This window comes from Aquarana catesbeiana, linkage group LG13 (genome assembly GCF_042186555.1).
Source record: "Aquarana catesbeiana isolate 2022-GZ linkage group LG13, ASM4218655v1, whole genome shotgun sequence".
Lineage (NCBI taxonomy): Eukaryota > Metazoa > Chordata > Amphibia > Anura > Ranidae > Aquarana > Aquarana catesbeiana.
The window spans coordinates 196101011-196122567 of NC_133336.1; the positions used below are offsets into that span (position 1 = coordinate 196101011).

Here is a 21557-nt window from a genome sequence, read left to right on the forward strand (position 1 = left end):
GCTTGGAAAATGGCACAACAGTCACACCACATTGACATACTATCTGGGGTTTCGTGACACTACATCAATCACATTTAATGGATGGGCCGCAGTAGTCACATGTTAAAGCATAGTGCAATCATTAAAGTAAGCCATCTTCCCTACTTAGCCTCTCTCCACCTGGGGTCATTAGTATTCACCAGGGGCTGCCCCCCATCCATGTGTCCGGCCCCTTGCAGGACACCGGACGCATGGATTCCAACGGGGGGGGGGGTTGAAGCACCTGATCAGAGCCAAAGTCTCTAATAGGCTTCAAAATAGGGTGGGCTTTGGGCACAGAGCACTGTGAACCGAGCCCACCCAGGTGTGTTACAATAGCGAATTAATTTTTGCTTTTGTAACACTGATCCTCCCCCCGGCCATGCAGAAAGCGGGTCTTAAGGCTGTCACCCGATTTGCTGAAAGGACAGGCGATCCTATTGGATGTCTAGAAGCAGGGGAGGAGACGCACAGCGGAAGCTGCCATATTGGATGTCTAGGAGGAGGGGAGGAGACGCACGGCATGATGGAGGAGAGGACACAGCAGCCGCTGCCTGATGACTGCCACCTAGATGGGGTAAGTGCCAGACTGACCGGCAGACAACGAGCGCGAGGGGGGTACCACGTGCTGCTGGCCACTCGGGGAGTGGTTGGTACTCACTGGATAGGATCTCTGCAATCACCTCTCCCCGGATCCCCAGGGGTATAGGCTTACTCAGGGAACTCTTTGCCTGGCCTAAAAGGCCTAAAATGCTTTTCACAACCCACCCAAGCCCCCACCTCTATAAGGGTCAGAAAGTCTACAGCTGGCTCTTCTTGGTGCAGGTCTATCTCTCCTCGGACTCCAGCCCTGTCCAGGGCCCTCACTTGTTGGCTACATCTGTGGGGTGTTTGGCTCCTATGCTCCAAACTGTACTAGGGCTCCCAACCTGGCTTATATCTGGTTTATATCTCACCCATTACATCACTACAGGAGGGCTCTAACTATAAGGGGCCCAACATTTGATGACACTACATTCTGTAACCAGACACTATTTTGGAGTCACCTAGTGGCAGACTAGCATGTAGGCACCTGCCTACATGAAGAGCAAAACTAACACCAGATACAATATACTCCATACTCATTCACATAGGGGGCCGGGATCTGGTGTCCCCCTTTTTAAAGGGGGCTTCCATATTTCGGTAAGACACCACAACCACCAGGCCAGGGTTGGGGACAAGGTGCTTTGTGGTGGGGAGCAAACCCCCCCTATATGGCTCAGGCGCTGGGGGGGGGGTGTTTGGTCGCCCTCCCTCTTCCTGCATGCTCAAGTCTGGGGGACCCCAAGGGGACCCCCCCCCCCAAAAAAAAGCTGCCCTCTCCTTGACAAAAACGATACCACTCATAAACACTGCTGCAAACACTGCTTAGCATTTTTACAGTAGTTTTTTAAGCTCCTAGTGTGCATGGAGCCTAAGTGAGATTTACAGTGAAACATAACCCACCCAAGCACCATCAGACAGAAAACATGTAGATATAAGCGAACCATATCCTAATGACAAAAATATAACTAGCAACCTAACAGAGGAACAGAAAGCCTAACTAACAAATGAACTATATACAATATATATCCAAAATGGGGAACACAAATCAACCAGGTAAACTGGAGATGCAGGGAACAGATGGGAATGGGGAGCCAGTACTGGGATCAGGAACAAGAGAAGCAGATAAGAGGCAGTACTAGGGCACAGGATGCAGGCAGGAGCAAGACCTGGGTCAGAATCAGAATAAATGGCATGGAGAGCAAAACACTGGAGCAAGAGGCACTACATACCTAAATACCCTTCCACCAGCCAACATCAGGTGGAAACTAATTACTGGGATCTGCTGGCTGCTGGGAGACACCCATTGGTAGACACTGGAACTAAATCCTTCCACTCTGGAAAGCACAGTGCCACCAGCAGGTTATGCAGATCCCAATACCCTACTATTCAAGAGTGAGTGAAGTTCATATGTGCTGTGCAAAAAAGTTAAAAAAAAATAGGTGCTATGGGGTGCCAAAGTGCAAGACAATGGCGGGCTCTCTGGATGGTATAAAAGTTCTTCCAGTCCCAGTCAAAAGGCCCTGCCCAGGAGGCAGGTGTGGAAAGAAGCACGCAAGGGTGCTGTGACCAAGGTGCTATACTAAAAACACAGTACAGTATATGGGGTACAGTACCCCATAAAGACAGAAATACAAAGTTGACAAGGGTTCTAGCTTTCCCTTACTGTATTAATCCCCTGCTATACCATACAAAAGCAAAGAACACTATCATGATGTAAAGTAAATTATATATATATAGATATAATTAAAGTTAATTAAAGGTTTTTATACACATGATTACATAAGTATCACATTAATATTACAATTGTACGTTTATGGTAACAAGGGGCGTAACATAGGCAGACTAATTCTAATCAGGACCCGAAGGAATGCAAACATGTAATGAAAACATTATTAGTGCCGTGCCGTGTGTATATATATATATATATATATATATATATATATATATATATATATATATATATACAAAGGTTATATACACTTAAAAAAAAGTGGATTTTTTTTTCACTCCTTAAACTAAGTAGTTCAATGAGTAAAATTGAGGATTTTCATTTCCGTTAGATTTCTGCAAAAGTTCACCATTTTGGCTAAAGATATTGATGAAAATGGCAAAAAAATATTTTTTTGTTGGAATTTGGGGTGCGATTTTCAACTTATTAGCCTCATTTTTTTCAATATGGAATATTGGGTATTTGAACATAAATTATTAGCCTAATTTTTTAGAGAAAAAAATAAATAAAATTAAAAAAAATTGTGAAGTGGCAGTACGCAAAAATACACAAATTAATGAAACAAAACCCACACAATTATAATGGACACTATAATGAAGTAAACTCAATGAAATAAATTTAAATACACCTAAAAAAGTAGATCTTATTTTTCATTCATTGAACAAAGCAGTTCAATGTGTAGAATTGAAGATTTCTGCTCATCTCTGTAAAGGAGCGCGTTAGGAGTGAGTGTAGCCATAATTATTTAATGAACAAGCTGGCAAATAAACCTATATTAGATTATCGTATTTTTTCAAATTTTTCAAATCGGGTGCCAGTTGTTAAGACATCTGACTCAGTCTTTTTCTTGTTCTTGTTCGCCTGCCAAGTCCTGCAAAATGACAGTTAAAAAAAGAAGTATGTGCAAACAAGGTTGGCATTACTATGGTAACCAAGTATGTTTTTTTTTTCCATTCTGCCTCTCAAGAGGATATGCTAACATAAATGTCTGATGCGTATGTGATAGTGCTGGACTGATAGAAGTGAGAATTGGCTCTGGTGGATATACAACGTTTTTCTTTGAGGAAGCAGATCTGTAAGGTATATTGCATGTGGACCCTGTTTTGGTTCTAGACCAATACCTCTCTGATCGCGACAAAGGGGTCGATCAGCAGATGATAAACTCATTCATGTGTATGTAAGGAACACCTAGTACAAATGTTCTTATCACTTTAAGGTGTTTTTGAAACATTTATTGGTTAAGTGCATCAAATACCACCAATGCATTTCAGGGGAAATCTTCGCACTTCTGGAGGGCTTGAGTAGTAGTTATCACAATCATGATAGAATGCATTAGAGGACCTATGTTAAGGCTTGATAATAACAATTATCAAGCCTTAACATAGGTCCTCTAGTGGAGTAGTTCTCAATCTTCTAGCCACAGGCTCTCTCTTCTTCTGGGCCTTCAGTCACTTGAAGATCCTCCAAACTCCCACAGTGCCTCCCAGCTCACATATTGCCACCCAACATCCCATAGGGGTCCTCCATGCCTCTAAAACCTCCTACAGTATCCTCAGATCCCCACAGTGCCCAAACCTCCTGCAGCGCCCCCTAAATTTCTGCAGAGCTTCCAGTGCCCCACAGTGCCCTCAAACTCCAACAGTGCCGCACAGTGCCCTCAACCTCCAAGAGTGCTCAACAGTGCCCTTAAGCTCCAACAGTGCTCCACAGTGCGCTTAACCTACAACAGTTCCTCACAGTGCCCCACGGTGCCCCACGGTGCCCCACAGTGTACTACAGTCAATCACAGTACCCCTTTAATGCCTCCTGGAGAGACTCACAGTACCCTCCAGGGACCTCAACTCCCACAGTTGTACCCAGCTTTCTCCCAAATCCCCTACACAGCCACCATGTCTTCTACAGAGTCCCCAAACTCCCTTCAGAACCCCCATCTCCCCACAGCAGGGGCGTCACTAGGGGGTGGCTTTTGGGGCTATAGCCCCAAATCTGGGGCCAATAGCCCCGAGTCTCTGCAGGGGTCTCCAAAGGGGAGGGGAGGCTCTCTGGGAACCCTTATGTAAGTGGGGGGCTCTCTGGTGACCCTGATGCAAGGGAGAGGCTCTCTGAGGTCTCTGATTTTAAGGCAGAGGCTCTCTAAGGACCCAGATTTAAGGGGGAGGCTCTCTGGGTGACCTAATGTAAGGGGGCTCTCTGGGAACCCTGATGTAAATGGGGGGCCCTCTGGGTACCCTGATGAAAGGGGGAGGCTCTCTGATGACCCTGATGTAAGGGGGGACTCTCTGGGGACCCTGATGTAAGGGGGGACTCTCTGGGGACCCTAATGTAAGGGGGCTCTCTGGGGACCCTGATGTAGGAGGGCTCTCTGGGGACCCTGATGTAAGTGGGGGGCTCTCTGGGGATATATATACACACATACGTACATTACTGTATATACATGTGTATGCCCGCCAAAGCTTATGACTTTCTTTACTACACTGCTATGGGCTCTAGCCCCAGATCTTTTGTAGACCTAGCAACGCCCCTGCCCCACAGTGACGCTCAGACACATCCAGAGCCTTCCAACATTTTAATTCATATATGTATTCCCATGCTTTAATTGTGTTAGTATAATCTTTTTTGTACTGTTGGGGCATGGAAGGTTTTAGGAGAATTTACTAGGTCCTGATGTCAATAAGTATGAGAACCACTGGTCTACTGCATTTCATTCAAAGAATCATGATGGAATGCACTAGAGGATCTATGTTAAGGCTTGATAATTGCAATGGAATGCACTAGAGGACGTATGTTAAGGCTTCATGATCAAGTGTTAACATAAGTCCTCTATCCTAACCACTGGGCTGCGGCCCACTGCCAGGACACAGGCTCCCTTCTCCTGGGCCTTCAGCCACCTGAAGATTCCCTAAACTTCCACAGTGCCTCCCAGCTCCCATATTACCACCCAACCTCCCATAGTGGAGCACCTTGCCTCTAAAACCTCCCAGAGTACCCCCAGACTCCCAAACCACCAATGTGCCCTCTAGCTTTCTGCAGAGCCTCCAGCATCTCACAGTGCTCTCAACCTCCAACAGTGCCCCCCAGTGCACTCCAGTCTATCACAGTGCCCCTGCTCCTGGAGAGACTCACAGCTCCCTCCAGAGTCCCATCCCCCCACAGTGACACCCAGCCTTCCAGCATTTTATCACATATTTTGTATTCCCGTGCTTTTACTATGTTAGTATTCTTTTTTTTTTACTGTTGGAGTAAGGAAGGTTTTGGAAGAATTTACCCGGCCCTGGTCTCAATAAGTCTGAGAACCACTGGTCTAGTGCATTCCATTGTGATTCTAATGACATTCACTGCTCAAGACCTGAAGAAGAAGGCTTTTTCCCCCTAAAGCATTGTCTGTATTTGATACTCAATCCATAACTGATTCAAAATGACCTTCAAGTAATATGAACGTTTGTACTAGGCACTCTTCAGTACACATCCAAGATGCTAATGTAAATCTTGCAGTTCTTTCTGGTATACATACATTTGCCAGTTCCCTCAAATACTCTAGTGCTTGCCTGCTTTTCTGGTAAATGCCATAACACCTTGACAGCTGATTTGCATACGGTGACAATGGTTCCCAATAATTTACCCTGTCCATCTGTGTCCTTTAGGTGTTGTGTTCCTGTATCGAGAAGGAATCTCACGTTACACTTATACTTTCCCCATGGCCCAAGAAGCCTGCAATAGGATTAAAGCACACATAGCCACAGCAGACCAACTTTTGGCCGCCTACCATGGTGGATATGAACAGTGTGATGCCGGCTGGATCGCTGACCAAACTGTGAGGTTAGAAGATTATATTAATGTTGGGTTAGTTGCATGTTTTCAAACAGAAACCCAAGGTCTAGGGCAGGGGTCTCCAAACTTTCTAAACAAAAAGCCAGTTTAATGCCCCTCAGACTTTAGGAGGGCCGGACTATGAAAATGGTGTCAGTGGAAGGAATAGTGCCCCATCTTTGGTGTCATGGGAAGAATAGTGCCTAATCGTTGTCCTCATCGTTGGTGCCAGTGGAAGGAATAGTGCCCCATCATTGGTGTCAGAGGAAGGAATGTTGCCTCATTGTTGGTGTCAGTGGGAGGAATAGTGACTTGTATCAGTGGGAGAAACAGTGCCTGGAGGACCAAATAAAAGCAAGCAAAAGGGCCACATCTGCCCCACGGGCCACTGTTTGTAGACCACTGGTCTAGGGCATCCTTTGTCAACTTTTTTAACACAGAGTAACCCTTAAAAACTTTTAGGGCTCAGGGAACCCCTGCATATAATTACTATATATACAGTGGTACTATATATGGGAGGCAGACATTTCTCATTGCCGAAGGAACCCTTAGAAACCTCTGGAAGAACCCAAGTTGAGAAAGGCTGCTTTAAAGTACAAAAACAGAAACGTGTTATGGTTTACCTGAGCTTGGTCCCAAAACACACCCAGGTAACCCTTTATTTGCTAATAGCAAACTAAAAATACAAATAAACAGGAAATTCAAGTGTGAATGCACAATAATGGTAAGCAGCCTCTTAGTGTTCCCTAAACTATTTATTAAGCAGGTATGCATTTGAAACACATCTTTTCACTCTTAACAAAAATTCAAAACACACAAAACTGAGCTATTTTGTATTTTGTTCAAAATATGAGATTATGTAAGCTCACCATCTGCTCCAAGGGTCCTCATGTCCACCCTCTCAAGTATCCAAGATGTACCCTTCTTGGTCCCATTTCTTTGCAGGTACCCTATCCAGACACCCCGGGAAGGTTGCTATGGAGATATGGATGGATTTCCTGGAGTGAGGAACTATGGAGTCTTGGACCCAGGTGACATGTATGATGTCTACTGCTATGTGGAAGAACTTAATGGTAATTCTATTGTTTTAATTCCAAGTCATTGTATTAAGGTTGCCACCTTGCCCACTTGGAAAAGGGGAACCTGACTGGTTTTAACAACCATTTACTTTTGTCCAGTTTTAGGGATTTTCATGGCTTCTCACTGTGATTGTGTAGGTTTGCTCTTGGAGGTTACTGAAACAATTTGTTGTTGGACTTAAAATATATCTAAAGCCCCATTTTTTTTTTAGTTTTTACTAGGTTAAGATATGTTTTTGTTTTTAGCTGCTGCATGTACAGTATCCAATTGTCTTGGAACATAACAGGAAGTGAAAGGAAATCTCTCCAAAATGAGGGAAGCCCTCTCTTAGACAATTGTCATCAGAACAAATGTTCCCATTTTCCTTTACATTTAGCCCCACTGATAATGGTCACCAAAAAAATTATAGAGGGTAAATTTCCCTAACAGGACACGAACAATAAAAAAAAATGAAAGTTCTTTGTACCTGGCAGCCTTGGCTTGAACAGTTTCCATCCTCTAAGCCACTTTTTGGACCTGTAATTTGACAGTTGTTGAGTATGTTTTTGTCATAGTGGGCCTCTGTGGTAACCCCCACCGCCTTCCTTTCTTATCCTGAATCCCTATGCTACTTCTTTTCTCCCCTGTCGCATCGTCCCCTTTACTCATCTCCCATTTTTCCAATTTGCCTGTTTCCCTCCATTTGTGTTCTCACCTTCTTGAAACTTTTCCGTAATACTGGTGGCCCTCTTCTTCTTATGGGCAATATCGAAAGACCTGCTGTAGTACTCAGAACCTACTAATTCCACAATCCCCACTGAGTTTCTACAATCTTTATTAAGATTTTCTTCTAAAAAGCCACTGTGTGATATATTTTTGAGCTTTACTCTGGTTTATATCTCTTACATTATATATATATACACGATTTGCCCTAAGATCCTGCCAATTGCATTATATATCTCTGGACGTCCAAAGTATTTTTTGCTTCTCCACCAGAGAGAGTTTTTTATGTTTTAATGTTTTATTCACCCTCTGTATTTATAAGTGTTGAGACATGTTGATGATATTTTTTAACAAATGGTACTATATCTCTTACATTAATAAAGCTTGTATATGTACCATCCTCACTTCTTTTTCAATAAAAACTGAAAAAAATACTTCCTAAATGAGGCAGAGCGGGGCACCACATGAAAAAAAAAAGGATGGATTTTCACAAATGACCAGAATCTTAAAATGATTTTCTAAAATATATGAGATGTGCTTGTGGAAAATAGTGTTAAAATGCAGTTTTTCTTGAAGGGGCCTCAGAAAATTGTATAAGACAGATGACATGGGTCTTTGCAGTTGTCAAAACTAAATAGATTTATAAGATAGATTTGATACTGTCCTCCACAATCATGCAAAGGCTTAACCTGTTTTCACTTACAGTGTCTTTTTGTGTTGTAAGATTTTGTTAAGGTGGACCGTGAATAGAGAAAAAATAGATCTTCATTAAAGTCATCAACTCTTGTTACCACCTCACTGACTTGTTAGCAGCTTGTTAATTCTCTGTCTCTCTTGTTTAGGTGAGGTTGTTTTAGGTTCTGCGCCAAACAAATTCACTCTAAGTGAAGCCAGAGACTATTGCAGAACATTGGGAGCTGAAATGGCAAACACTGGCCAACTCTATGCTGCATGGAATGAAGGGGTTGACCAGTGCAATCCCGGCTGGCTTGCTGATGGAAGTGTCCGGTATCCCATTGTCACACCAAGAGAAAAGTGTGGAGGAAACTCACCAGGGGTCAAGACGGTCTTTCAGTTCCGCAACCAGACAGGCTTTCCAGACCCTCAGGCCAGATATGATGTCTACTGTTTCAGAGGTAAGGTCGTCCGTAGATAAAGTAGATGATAGATAGTCTTCTTGACATCCTTGTGGTCCTGTGTCATTAGTTTCAGATTTTATCAACAGCACATTTAACTAGATAGATGATCAGTCCTCTTCTGCTTTAGGTGAAGGCCCTGTTCAAACAGAGGACCATGGTGAGACCCCTTCACCTCCAGCCGAGCGAGTTGAAGGAGTAATTACAGTTACCGAAAGCTTTGAAGAGCTGAAGTTGCCAGAAGCGAAAGCTGAGAATGAAGCTCAAGGTTTCGTAGATACCATCCCACTGAACAAGACAGATGCAACTAAGCTTGCAGGTGTAGAGGTCCTTTCTACAGTCAAAGACCTGCAAGAGGTACCACCGCAGCCTACAGCTCTAGTTGATGAAAATGTCAATGGTGATGAAGACCTTTCTCCTGGCGTTGCAAGCTTTCCTCCCTATGAAGACCATTCTGATGACAGTGAAGAGTCTACAACAATGGATTACAAAACCACAGCTATTTTCAGACATTCTCAAGGTAAGCCGAGCAAGTAATAAATACTACGGTCCTACTAACTTACCAAGGATGAAATTTAGTCTGTTAGTTAGATAGGCTGTTGCCCCTGAGTCAGTTTTAAAAAAAATCTTAATGTTTGACTGGTGTATCTATTTAAAGGGTCAGTTCAGCCAAAAGTGATATTTTAGTTATCAAGCCTTTTATGTCTTGGATACTCTAATGTCGAGATCAGCAGCTTCCTATGGTGGCACACTGAGAAGAGGAGGGGCCATGATGGCTGGTGGGGGACCTGAGAAGAGGATGATCATGGCCGCTTTGTGCAATTCCATATCATGTTTGTTATTTTTTTTTTTAATATTTGACTTTACAATCACTTTAAAGTAATAACTGGTTCTTAAATGTGATTTTAGCTAAGGCTTGATGCTTTTTTTTTATTTTGGCAGGGGATACACCTGGCTTTGTCCCAGAGTCCACCCAAGCAACATTGGAAGGAGAAGCTCTGCCCACTGCAGGTGACTCCATCTTAGATGTATCATTTGTGAATGTACTTGCAGAGAATGATTATGACAACTTTACTGACTCGACACAGGAACTTGAAGTTACTGTGTCAGAATCAGCAAGCCACATTCCAAATGCCGGATCCCCAAACCCAACACAATTTTCAAACACAGAACATGTTGCGGATGTACTCACTCAGGAAAGAACCAGTCAAGGAAATACCTTTACCATGACAATAGCAGATACCAATTTTAGTCACATTGTCCCAACTATAGCTTCCTCTATTTTAGACAGTGATGTAGAGTATAGCGGAGCCGATAAACCATTACCAAGTGTGATTGTTGATAATGAGCCCCCTAACTCTTCCCTAGACACCCCAGTCACTCAACCAATATCCACTAGCCATCCACCTCAAGATGATTTTGAGGCATCTGGACATGACAATCACTTGACCCTTACAGGAGAACCACACAGTCCGAAAAGTTTGGTGGAGGAACTGGCCTCTGGAGACCATGCGATTGGGACACCAGATCCTACAAAAAGCTCACAGATATTCGAATCAAGCATTGATCTTACAACAACTCTGTCATTTTCTTCTGGGCCTCAAAATTTTAGCAGCCCTAAATTATCTTGGGAAGAAGGAAGTGGAGAAGTTCCAGATTCGACATGGCTTACCTTAGGTGGTGCTTCAATTTCAGATGTCAATAATACTCAAACACTAGAAAGAAATGAAAGTGAACATCAAGAATTTCTAAACAATGTGGCAAATATGACTATACCCTCTGGACAGAATTTATATGAGAATGACGAATCATCAACAGCCCAAATTTCCCACCTGATAAGCCCTTATGTGTCTCCTGGTCCATCTACCATTAAAGATGTTGGTGTAGACCCATATGTTCAAGAGAAAACCCCTTTTCCAACATCTTTAATGGGAACAGTAGAGAGTCACCTAGATCTAGTCTCTCCTGCTCATATAGGTTTCACTCCACCACCCAACAGTCACAGGAATTCCACAAGACAGTTTTTGGAGAAGATCTTTCCACCAACCATGACTTCCCCGAATCCTACCGGTCCCTTGCCCGCTGTCCCAACAGAAAAGGCCATTGTTGGATCCTCAGTGAACTTTTCAGGTAACAATCTACATGTCTACACAGCCGTTGTTCTGTCAACGGTCTTCTCCTTCAAAGGCTTGCAATGAATACTCTTCTTCTCTACCTGTGCTTTCCTCTTCACTTTCTCATTCAAATTCGGGATAACACCTGTAATCTGCAGCTTGGCCAGTGCCAAACCAACCACTCTGACCATTCAAGAGCACGCCTTGTTTTTTTTTTACTTCTGTGAAGTATTTTTACGATTGTTTCCATGAAAAAAATAAAGCAGATTAAATCCTTTTTAGAATTAAAGCGGTGGTTTTAGGTCTAAACTTTCTTTCATTTCCCTGTTCCTTTTCTGTGTCTTCTCTATGTGTGTGTCTGATTCTTTCACTAACCAAAAGTATTTCCTTTAAAAATCCTTGCTTTACATTAACATTTTACCTGTGGCAAAGACAATGTTTAAAAGTGTTAGGAAACGTTGGCCAACAACTGTATAGATGACAGTTTTCGAAGTTTTTTAATTTTCATGCGAGTAAAGGCTCATATACAATGAAAGGGTTTTTAGGCCTGTGGAAACTAAACAAGCAACTGCTTCCACTTCTTCAATTGTTCTTATGTAAAAGTAAATTTAATTGCTCCATTTGTAGAAAGTTTGCCATATTTGATGTATGGTTTCTAAAATTTAACCAAAGGACCTTATTTACAAAGAAATCCACAGCAAACTTGGAACCATGGCCAATACCAACCAGTCTGGTTTCATCTTCCAACTAACCACGTAATCCAATAGGTTAGTTATTGGTAGTTAAAATTCATTAAAATTTATTAAATGGACCTAGTTTACAAAGAAAACAAGAGCAAACTTGGAGCAGTGGCCAATGCCAACCAGTCTGGTTTCATCTTTAAAATAACCATGGAATCTAATAGGTTAGTTATCGGTAGTTAAAATTTGTTAAAATGTAATCAAAGGACCTAATTTACAAAGAAAACCAGAGCAAACTTGGAGCAGTGGCCAATACCAACCAATCTGGTTTCATCTTCCAACTAACCATGGAATCTAATTGGTTAGTTATTGGTAACTGCTCCAGTTTGGCACCAATTCTGTTTGTTCTAGTCGGGCCCTGAATTTTCAAAGTGTACAATATGAATTATTTAATTCAAAAATTAAACAGTTAATATGAAAGTTGACCTTCAGGGAAACAGTTAATTGCACTTATGAAATACATACACTGGAGCTGTTTTATATGCCAAAGTATTTGTATTTCTGTCCATCCAGTCCTGGGATTTACAAAGCTCTTCCACACAGCATAGTCCTCTCTAGAAGGTCTAGTCTACAGAACATTTGTCGTTTGACCTAAAAATTATTTAATTAAGAATATAAAATAATAATGAAATAAATAAAATAATGGCTAATTTAAAATGGAATATACCAATGATTATAAACACAGTGGATACAGTTGTTTATTAAATATCATTAAAAAGATAGTATACTATATAATAATCAACAAGCTTTCTTGTCTCTAACACAGGATAAAAAAGGCAAGACAAAATCTGATTACCAGTTCCTGTAAAATGTTCACATTTGGTTGTCTTCCTCTACTTGGAACAACTTTTATAATGCATTAAATAGCTATCAGTAGGGTCAAAATGTACCTAAATCACATCAACTAATATCGTGTAATTCAAATTTGCATTCCAAATAATATTTCAACAAGTTAAAGCTATATTTCAGCAGATAATGAAGAAGGGTTGTCCTGGAAAAGAAAGTGAGGAAAAAATAAAAAATGTCAGTTGTCATCAGAAGTAGAGGTAAGAGAAAATCTTACAATGGGGACACCTGTTGCAGCAACAACTTTTTAGAGGTGGCTGTAAAGTATCGATTTGTGATTGATCTAGGTACGAGTTTGACTAAATTATCCAACGATGCAACACACATGGTATCGATTGTTTCTGATTGATTGTATTTTCAATCTATTGAAGCTTATTTAAGGAATCTGTATAAGGATTATTTGTTTAACAAATATGCAGATATGATCGAAAAAAATCTCCCACAACTAATCAAATGGCCAGCATCGAAAATTACTGAAAGCTCACTAAATTGATTAAAAGGAGGCTTCTGGTTTATGAATTGTATTCAATTTGATCATTTTGGTAACATTGAATGATCATATCCATACATGTGTGACCACCTTAAGGGAGGGTTGGTCTTCAATTTGGAGGGATTTTAGATCACTTTGTCATCTTATGATAGGGTTTAGCTATTCCCTACTCTATACAAAACTAAAAAAGATATTGGCAATGTGATTTTAGCTGGAGGATACAGTCATTGCTTGGGAAGGGCTCCCAATTGGCATATGATTCCATCGCCAAGATCCAGGCTTTGGTCATGTTATCACAGTTTCTGCAGGACTCATAAGTTTATGCCCTTTTTCATAATTATGGTGAAAAAGTTCAGAATAGAGGGTTTAATTTTGGTGTAGATCTAAAATGATATGAAAAATATAGCAAAAAAATATAAAAAAGTTAGTATAAATGTATTTTTTAAGTACATTAGACAATTATAGCCACTTGATTTGCTCTACTCCGATCTACCAAATATATGAGTAATAATTTTGTCCCTTATATTTTAAATTTGGTCATCTTTTTAATATTTAAATGTAGTTTCCTATTATTATTTTTTTATTGAACAGATTATTCAAGATGTCTTAATGATCTAGTCATTATATAGGTTCCAGTTGTGATTTATCAAAACTAACATCTGCTTACATTGATATGCTCAACCCCACATTTACAAAATAGATAATTTCCTAAGTTGTTCCTGTCATATTTGAATCACATCTGGTGAATTCAAACCTGCAAATGACAGCTGGCGAAAACATAATTACATTTGATTGGATGGTGAACAAGTATAGTTCTTCATAGATAACTGAGATAAATAGTTCTCATAGATAACTGAGAATTAATGTACTGTACCCCTCACTTTTGGGCACACCTGCAGCTTCCCTTTGTGCCTTGTATTGTAGATGTCTGCTTCCCCAACCCCTGTGAGAACGGAGGCACCTGCATTGAGGAAGACGATGACAACTTCCATTGTTTGTGTTTGCCAGGCTATTTTGGAAAAGTCTGTGAAATAAGTGAGTCAAAAAGTATACTCTAGTTATGTGGTCAACTCATGTCACCTGTTGGTATGTAATATTAAAATTTTAACATCTGTGACAAGGTAGGACAGCACATGGTGATATTGTTTGAAGGAACAGCAATGGGGTCTTACAACACCCCTACAGGTATTAATGCTGAAGTTTAATCTGCTTATGCTTTGCCTACCCTGATTCCTTCTGCCAGCACCATGCTTATTAGATTTTTTTTATAAAAACCATTCCATTTTCATTACATACATTTTTTTTAACCCAGTGACATCATCATCACAGATGTTATTTGAAGGAACTGCAATGGGGTACAACACCCCTGCAGTTATTGAATCTGAAGTTTAATTTGTTTATACGTTGTCTTCCCTGGTTTCACCTATCATTAACAAGCTTATTACAATTTTTAACCACTTAAGGACCGGAAGAATTTGCCCCTTAATGACCAGGCCAATTTTTGCAATACGGCACTGCGTCGCTTTAACTGACAATTGTGCGGTCATTCGACGCTGTACCCAAACAAACGTGACGTCGTTTTTTCCCACAAATGGAGCTTTCTTTTGGTGGTATTTGATCACCTCTGCAGTTTTTATTTTTTGCGCTATAGACAAAAAAAGAGCGACAATTTTGAAAAAAAAGCAATGTTATTTACTTTTTGCTATAATAAATATCCTGAAGAAGGTAAATAAAGTCCCGTGAGGTGAAATGTCCCACTGGAAGGTGTATGTAAACATGTGACGACCAATGCTCAAACACAGGTAGATCGTCAAATCATCCAAAAACAGTATCCAACAACTTCATGTATCTCGATGGAAATGATGTGTAAGAAACTCTTACCAGATACATTGGACTCCCTTGTCAGCGACAGGGAATCACTCGAGCAGGTTGCCTCTCAGGGCCTGGAAGCGGACATCACGACTCTGCGAACCTTATGGGTCAAACTCTGCATGGATCTCCCGGGGCCACCAGGTGGGTCCTCCCAAAGGATGGCCAAGGTGCGAATCAGAGGGAACAGTGCGTCACGCATCAAACTGGAGTGGAGGTTGGTTTTATCTTGTTTGCTAGGACAGATAGCTGCAGGGGAAATTTCACACACTCACACACACACTGTGAAATTTCCCCTGCAGCTATCTGTCCTAGCAAACAAGATAAAACCAACCTCCACTCCAGTTTGATGCGTGACGCACTGTTCCCTCTGATTCGCACCTTGGCCATCCTTTGGGAGGACCCACCTGGCGGCCCCGGGAGATCCATGCAGAGTTTGACCCATAAGATTCGCAGAGTCGTGATGTCCGCTTCCAGGCCCTGAGAGGCAACCTGCTCAAGTGATTCCCTGTCGCTGACAAGGGAGTCCAATGTATCTGGTAAGAGTTTCTTACACATCATTTCCATCGAGATACATGAAGTTGTTGGATACTGTTTTTGGATGATTTGACGATCTACCTGTGTTTGAGCATTGGCCGTCACATGTTTACATACACCTTCCAGTGGGACATTTCACCTCACGGGACTTTACCTTCTTTTAGGAGACTTATAAGTGATATCATGGCTGTGTTCACTATTCATGGATATTTATTTTTCAGCTGTTTTCTTGATTGAAGACTTTTTGCACAATTTACGCGCTACATTTTTCTTTCACATTATTTCTTGGTTGTTGTCACTTTGTATGTAGCTGCTCCCCACCATATATTTTTAAATTTTAGCGCAGTGTATACTTTTAATTATAATAAATATCCCCCCGAAAAATATAAAAAAATTAATTTCTTCCTCAGTTTAGGCCGATATATATTCTTCTACATATTTTTGGTAAAAAAAACGCAATAAGCGTATATTGATTGGTGTGCGCAAAAGTTATAGCGTCTACAAAATAGGGAATAGATTTATGGCATTTTTATTATTATTTTTTTTTACTAGTAATGGCAGCAATCTGCAATTTTTAGTGGGACTGCGACATTGCAGTGGACAGATCGGACACTTTTGACACATTTTTGGAACCATTGACATTTATACAGTGATCAGTACTATAAAAATGCACTGATTACAGTGTAAATGTCACTGGTAGGGAAGGGGTTAACACTAAGGGGGCGATCAAAGGGTTAATTGTTTTCCCTGCTAGGTGTTTCTAACTGTATGGGGATGTGACTTACTAGAGAAGGAGCCAGATCGCTGTTCTTACTTAGTAGGAACACACAATCTGTCTCTCCTCTCCTTACAGAATGGGGATGTGAGTGTGTTTACACACACGCACACATCCCCATTCTGGCTCTCGTGCCCGCGATCTCGCGTGGCTGGCAGACATCGCAGCCGCCGGCCACGCACATTTTTTCCCCCCCTTGTGCAGCGGGCGTGCGCACGAGCGCCTGCTAGAGCTGTTTAAAGGGCCGACGTACAGCTACGGCGATTCGCGAGAATGGTGGTTAAACAAAATCATTCCATTTTTATTATATTTTGTATCCAGTGACATCATCACCCTGCCCCAGTAATCCTCTCGTGAGCCCACAGCCCATGCAAGCAGTGGTCTAGCTCTTGGGAGGACTTATGCAAATATCAAAATGCCTTGACGAGTGGAGGTCAGTCTGGAGGAGTGGGTGTTCCTAGATAGGCTGTATTTTTATGGTAACACCTACACGTGATGCTGAGCCTCCATGATTAAGAAATAAAATCCAATGGATGAAAGGGATGGGCCAGAGACAGTCAGGATGGAAAGGAAAGGACTAGATAATGCTGGACTTCTTCCAGACAGGAAATGAGATGGGCTCTATCTAACTTGCTGCAGCTTCTAATGCACACTGTGAAAAGTTCACAGTGTGCAGTGAAATCAGGATAAGTACAGGAGAGAAGCCTGTAAAACTGTAGGTGGTGCTGAAAGCAAGAGTGGAGATCAGCTCTAGGGATCACCTGTCCCAGTGTAAAATACTACTAACTTGATGGCCATTAGTTTTAAAAAAAGGTAGGTCCACAAGCATGCAACTCTAAATCATGGCTCTGAGGAAGAGGAACTCCTTGAAACATGTCAGCTTCACATGGACTCCTTTGGAGGAATGATAAGATGTGCTTTTATTCAAGTTTTCCTATTTTTGTTATGCAATAAAACTTTTAGTGAGGATAATGCGCTAGGCTGCGCGCCTTCTATTTTCTTTATGCAACTCAAAATACTTGACACTTTCTAAAAGCAACAAAAAAAAAAAATGTTGAATATGGTTAGGTTTGTAAACATAAGTGTATGTAAAAACACATTTGAACGTGTCTGTTGTTTTTGCCTACTTTTATTGACTTGCAAAGAAAATAATTGGTATAATTATTTTTGTGAAACAAAAAAAGTGCGGAAATCGAAACCTGTTGGTCTTACAAAAGTGCTTTTTAATTTTTACTTAATTTTCTTGCTAATCTATGGCTATAGGAGAATTAGACATCATAGGAAATGTTCAAATATTACTTGTTACTGTACTATAGGCATACTGTGGACATGCAGCCATATCCATGGAATGCCACTGTATCTTTAGCTATGTCATTCGAGCTTTGTTAGGACCCTAAGTATTTATGTTATGACTTTACTTTGGGATACCCATTGCTATTGTTTTTAGACCCCAAAATGTGAAGTTCCCAGTTTGAAATATTTTCCATAATACAATTTGGGAAGCCCATACACTACACTAATATCTTGTACTGTTTGAGAAAATCAAAGTGAGAATCTGGCCGGAGGCTATCGGCACCATGGATGTTATGTTTACCTACTTTATATATGTAGTTGTATGCCATTGGTTTCCATATACAATACACAGATATTTAAGGGTGGAACCCTGCTCATCCTTCTGACCTGCTGAATGTCACTGTTTCTGGATAGATGTAGAAAAGTGTCCAGATGAGTGGGACTCATTCCAGGGATTCTGCTACAAGCATTTTTATGAACGGAAAAGCTGGGAGGAGGCAGAAACCCACTGCAGAGACTTCGGAGGCCATCTTGTCAGCATCATAACCCCAGAGGAGCAAGACTTTGTGAACAGTAAGTGGTGGAGGCTAGCACGCCAAACAGTTAGCACTTTGAATAAAAATATGGAAGATTTAGGGATATCAAGCTATAAAATGAATATTACATATTCTATCTTTGATTGAGTGATCAGAATGTCCCGCTCTCTTACCACTGACTTCAGGTTTCTTCTTAACTTTCTAAAAGTCAAAGTGTATCTAAGGCCAAAATGTTTCTCTTTATATAGTTACATAGTTACATAGTAGGTGAGGTTGAAAAAAGACACAAGTCCATCAAGTCCAACCTATGTGTGTGATTATATGTGAGTATTACATTGTATATCCCTGTATGTTGTGGTCGTTCAGGTGCTTATCTAATAGTTTCTTGAAACTATCGATGCTCCCTGCTGAAACCACTGCCTGTGGAAGGGAATTCCTCATCCTTGCCACTCTTACAGTAAAGAACCCTCTACCTAGTTTAAGGTTAAACCTCTTTTCTTCTCATTTTAATGAGTGGCCACGTGTCTTGCTAAACTCCCTTCCACGAAAAAGTTTTATCGCTATTGTGGGGTCACCAGTATGGTATTTGTAAATTGAAATCATATCCCCTCTCAAGCGTCTCTTTTCCAGAGAGAATAAGTTCAGTGCTCGCAACCTTTCCAAATAACGAATATCTTCCAGACCCTTTATTAGCTTTGTTGCCCTTCTTTGTACTCGCTCCATTTCCAGTACATCCTTCCTGAGGACTGGTGCTCAGAACTGGACATCATACTCTAGGTGCGGCCGGACCAGAGTCTTGTAGAGTGGGAGAATTATCGTTTTATCTCTGAAGTCGATCCCCTTTTTAATGCATGCCAATATTCTGTTTGCTTGGTTAGCAGCAGCTTGGCATTGCATGACATTGCTGAGCCTATCATCTACTAGGACCCCCAGGTCCTTTTCCATCCTAGATTCCCCCAGAGGTTCTCCTCCCAGTGTATAGATTGTATTCATATTTTTGCCACCCAAATGCATTATTTTACATTTTTCTACATTAAACCTCATTTGCCATGTAGTTGCCCACCCCATTCATTTGTTCAGATCTTTTTGCAAGGTTTCCACATCCTGTGGAGAAGTTATTTATGCTGGCTATAGCCGGTTCGAATCTTGGTTCAGCAGGGACTGGCCGAGATTCAAACCATGTATGTGCAGGCTGATTGTCCCCAAGCTGAACCATTGTATTCTGCTCCCCGATGGCAGAATGCAATAGTGCAGCGGGAGGCATTCCCCCATCAACACCACTGTTGTTGAAGACCATCGCACTCACTTGCTTCGGTGAGACTGCTCACTTGTACCAAAGCATCCCCAAGTGGTGGGGTGGGGGTGGGGGGTATTTTTTAAAAATCCAACTATGTAAGAAGCAGTAGGACCCCACACCGATGGTCAAAAAGACCAACAAGATATGTATTTTATTAGATAGTAGAATAAAAAAGTCACCATGTTGAAAAGGAATTGAACCCTCATGAAAGGTGTTGGTTTTCGTATTCTACTGATGATCTTCCACAAAAAAATGAGAGGGCTTCTAAATCGAAACCTTCCCTTTTTTTCCAAAAACTAATAAAGAAAAGTTTAGATGCACTTTAAATATTTCCACCGAGTAGTTTTTCTACATCAGGAATGGATTTATGGCAATGTCCTTCAGCGCCAAGCTGCCAGATAAATATGGTTAATATCTTGTGCTCCCTTGCACCCACTCTTTAGTGCTGAACCAAGAAAAAATAGCTTAGGTTTGATAATGCAACACGAGCCTTTACTTCTCTGATCATGAAGCCACAATACTTCTATAATAATGCATGATCCACTAGACCAGACTTTCTCAACCTTTTCAGCACAGATGAACCCTTGAAATGACTTTTTGGTCTCAGGGAACCCCTGTTAAAAAATTCTATATCTACAACTCATGATACATTAGTGTGATGGTCAGTGGGAAGAAGGCTCCTTACACTTGTGGTCATTGGGAAGAATTATCCTCTTACAGATAGCTAAAAAGATCAGTGATGTCAGTGGGAAGTTATTTGAGAGGAAGAAATGACTCATTGCTCAAAAGATCCCCTATCAACATCTGGAGGAACCCTGGTTGAGAAACTTTGCACTAGACAGTTCCTCATAAGGACAGTATCACCCTATATTAGGAGTCAGTTTTTGGCAAATGGTAGAGAGTTTAATCGCCTTTTTTGTTTCCCACTGGTGGTAAAATTTCCCATGATGGAGAGTCCCACTCTCCCTGCAGAATTGAAAGATTATTGAATATTGTATTACATGTAACGCTAAGAATGGGAACAACCCAAGGTGGGCAGGGACACCTAAAACTCCAAAGGAATTTAATACTGAACCAAGAACTGTGATGTGGAGGTCCCACTATACAAATCCCAAGAAGAAGGAAGCTAATTCCAAAGCTGAAATTGATCTGAACAAAGCCAACAGAGAGTCCCCACCCGAGACCTTCCTCTGACGCATTTCACCCACTAACCTGGACTTGGGAGAAATGTGTTAGAGGAGGAGATCCCAAGCAGAGACTGTCTGTTAGTTTTCTCCAGATCAATAAACATTATCAGGTTTTGAACATTTCAGAATGTAACCAGCTTCCTTCTTCTTGGCATCTGTGCAATATGTGAGGCAGGGGTCGAACTGCTTGCTGCCAGTCTGTGGGAGTGTGACCCAAGTTCAGGCTTGGAGGCAAAGGAGATCTTTCTGCTGGGGTGTCCAAGACACATTAGAAGCCATTACTCAAACCATCAAACTCCATCTATATTATGAAAGTCACTTTTAAGTGGGCTAATTCTTTAAAGAGACTCTTAACACTTTGGCCAACTCCCCAATGTTCATTGCGCTCCCCTTCACAGGCTGTATATTGGTTTTGGGTCAATGACTTCAAAAGCCAGGTACAATCAGACAACTAACATTTTCAGAGATAGCAGCTTCCAAATTTTCCTCTAAGGGACCTTTCACACTGGGGCGGTTTGCAGGCGCTATTGCGCTAATAATAGCGCTTGCAAACTGACCCGAAACAGCCGCTGCTGTCTCTCCAGTGTGAAACCCCCGAGGGCTTTCAAACTGGAGCGGTGCGCTAGCAGGATGGGAAAAAAAGTCCTGCTAGCAGCCTCTTCGGAGTGGTGAAGGAGTGGAGTATATACCGCTCCTTCACTGCTCCTGCCCAGTGAAATCAATGGGACAGCGCGGCTATACCGCCAGCAAAGCACCTCTGCAGAAGTGCTTTCCGGTGGTTTTTAACCCTTTCTCGGCCACTAGCAGGGGGTAAAA

At 41.5% G+C, this 21557-nt stretch overlaps 1 protein-coding gene across 2 annotated transcripts in view; it reads left to right on the top strand.

The window, feature by feature from the left end:
* Positions 1–21557, top strand: part of BCAN (brevican) — a 61788-nt gene that overhangs the window by 31760 nt on the left and 8471 nt on the right. The window contains exons 4-10 of one of the 2 annotated variants that reach the window (XM_073610140.1): positions 5974–6148; positions 7085–7212; positions 8764–9057; positions 9188–9577; positions 10000–11187; positions 14172–14282; positions 18136–18294. In XM_073610140.1, coding sequence (XP_073466241.1) covers positions 5974–6148; positions 7085–7212; positions 8764–9057; positions 9188–9577; positions 10000–11187; positions 14172–14282; positions 18136–18294 — 2445 coding nt within the window. The remainder of the gene's footprint in view (positions 1–5973; positions 6149–7084; positions 7213–8763; positions 9058–9187; positions 9578–9999; positions 11188–14171; positions 14283–18135; positions 18295–21557) is intronic. The other variant, XM_073610141.1, reaches the window with a different exon arrangement.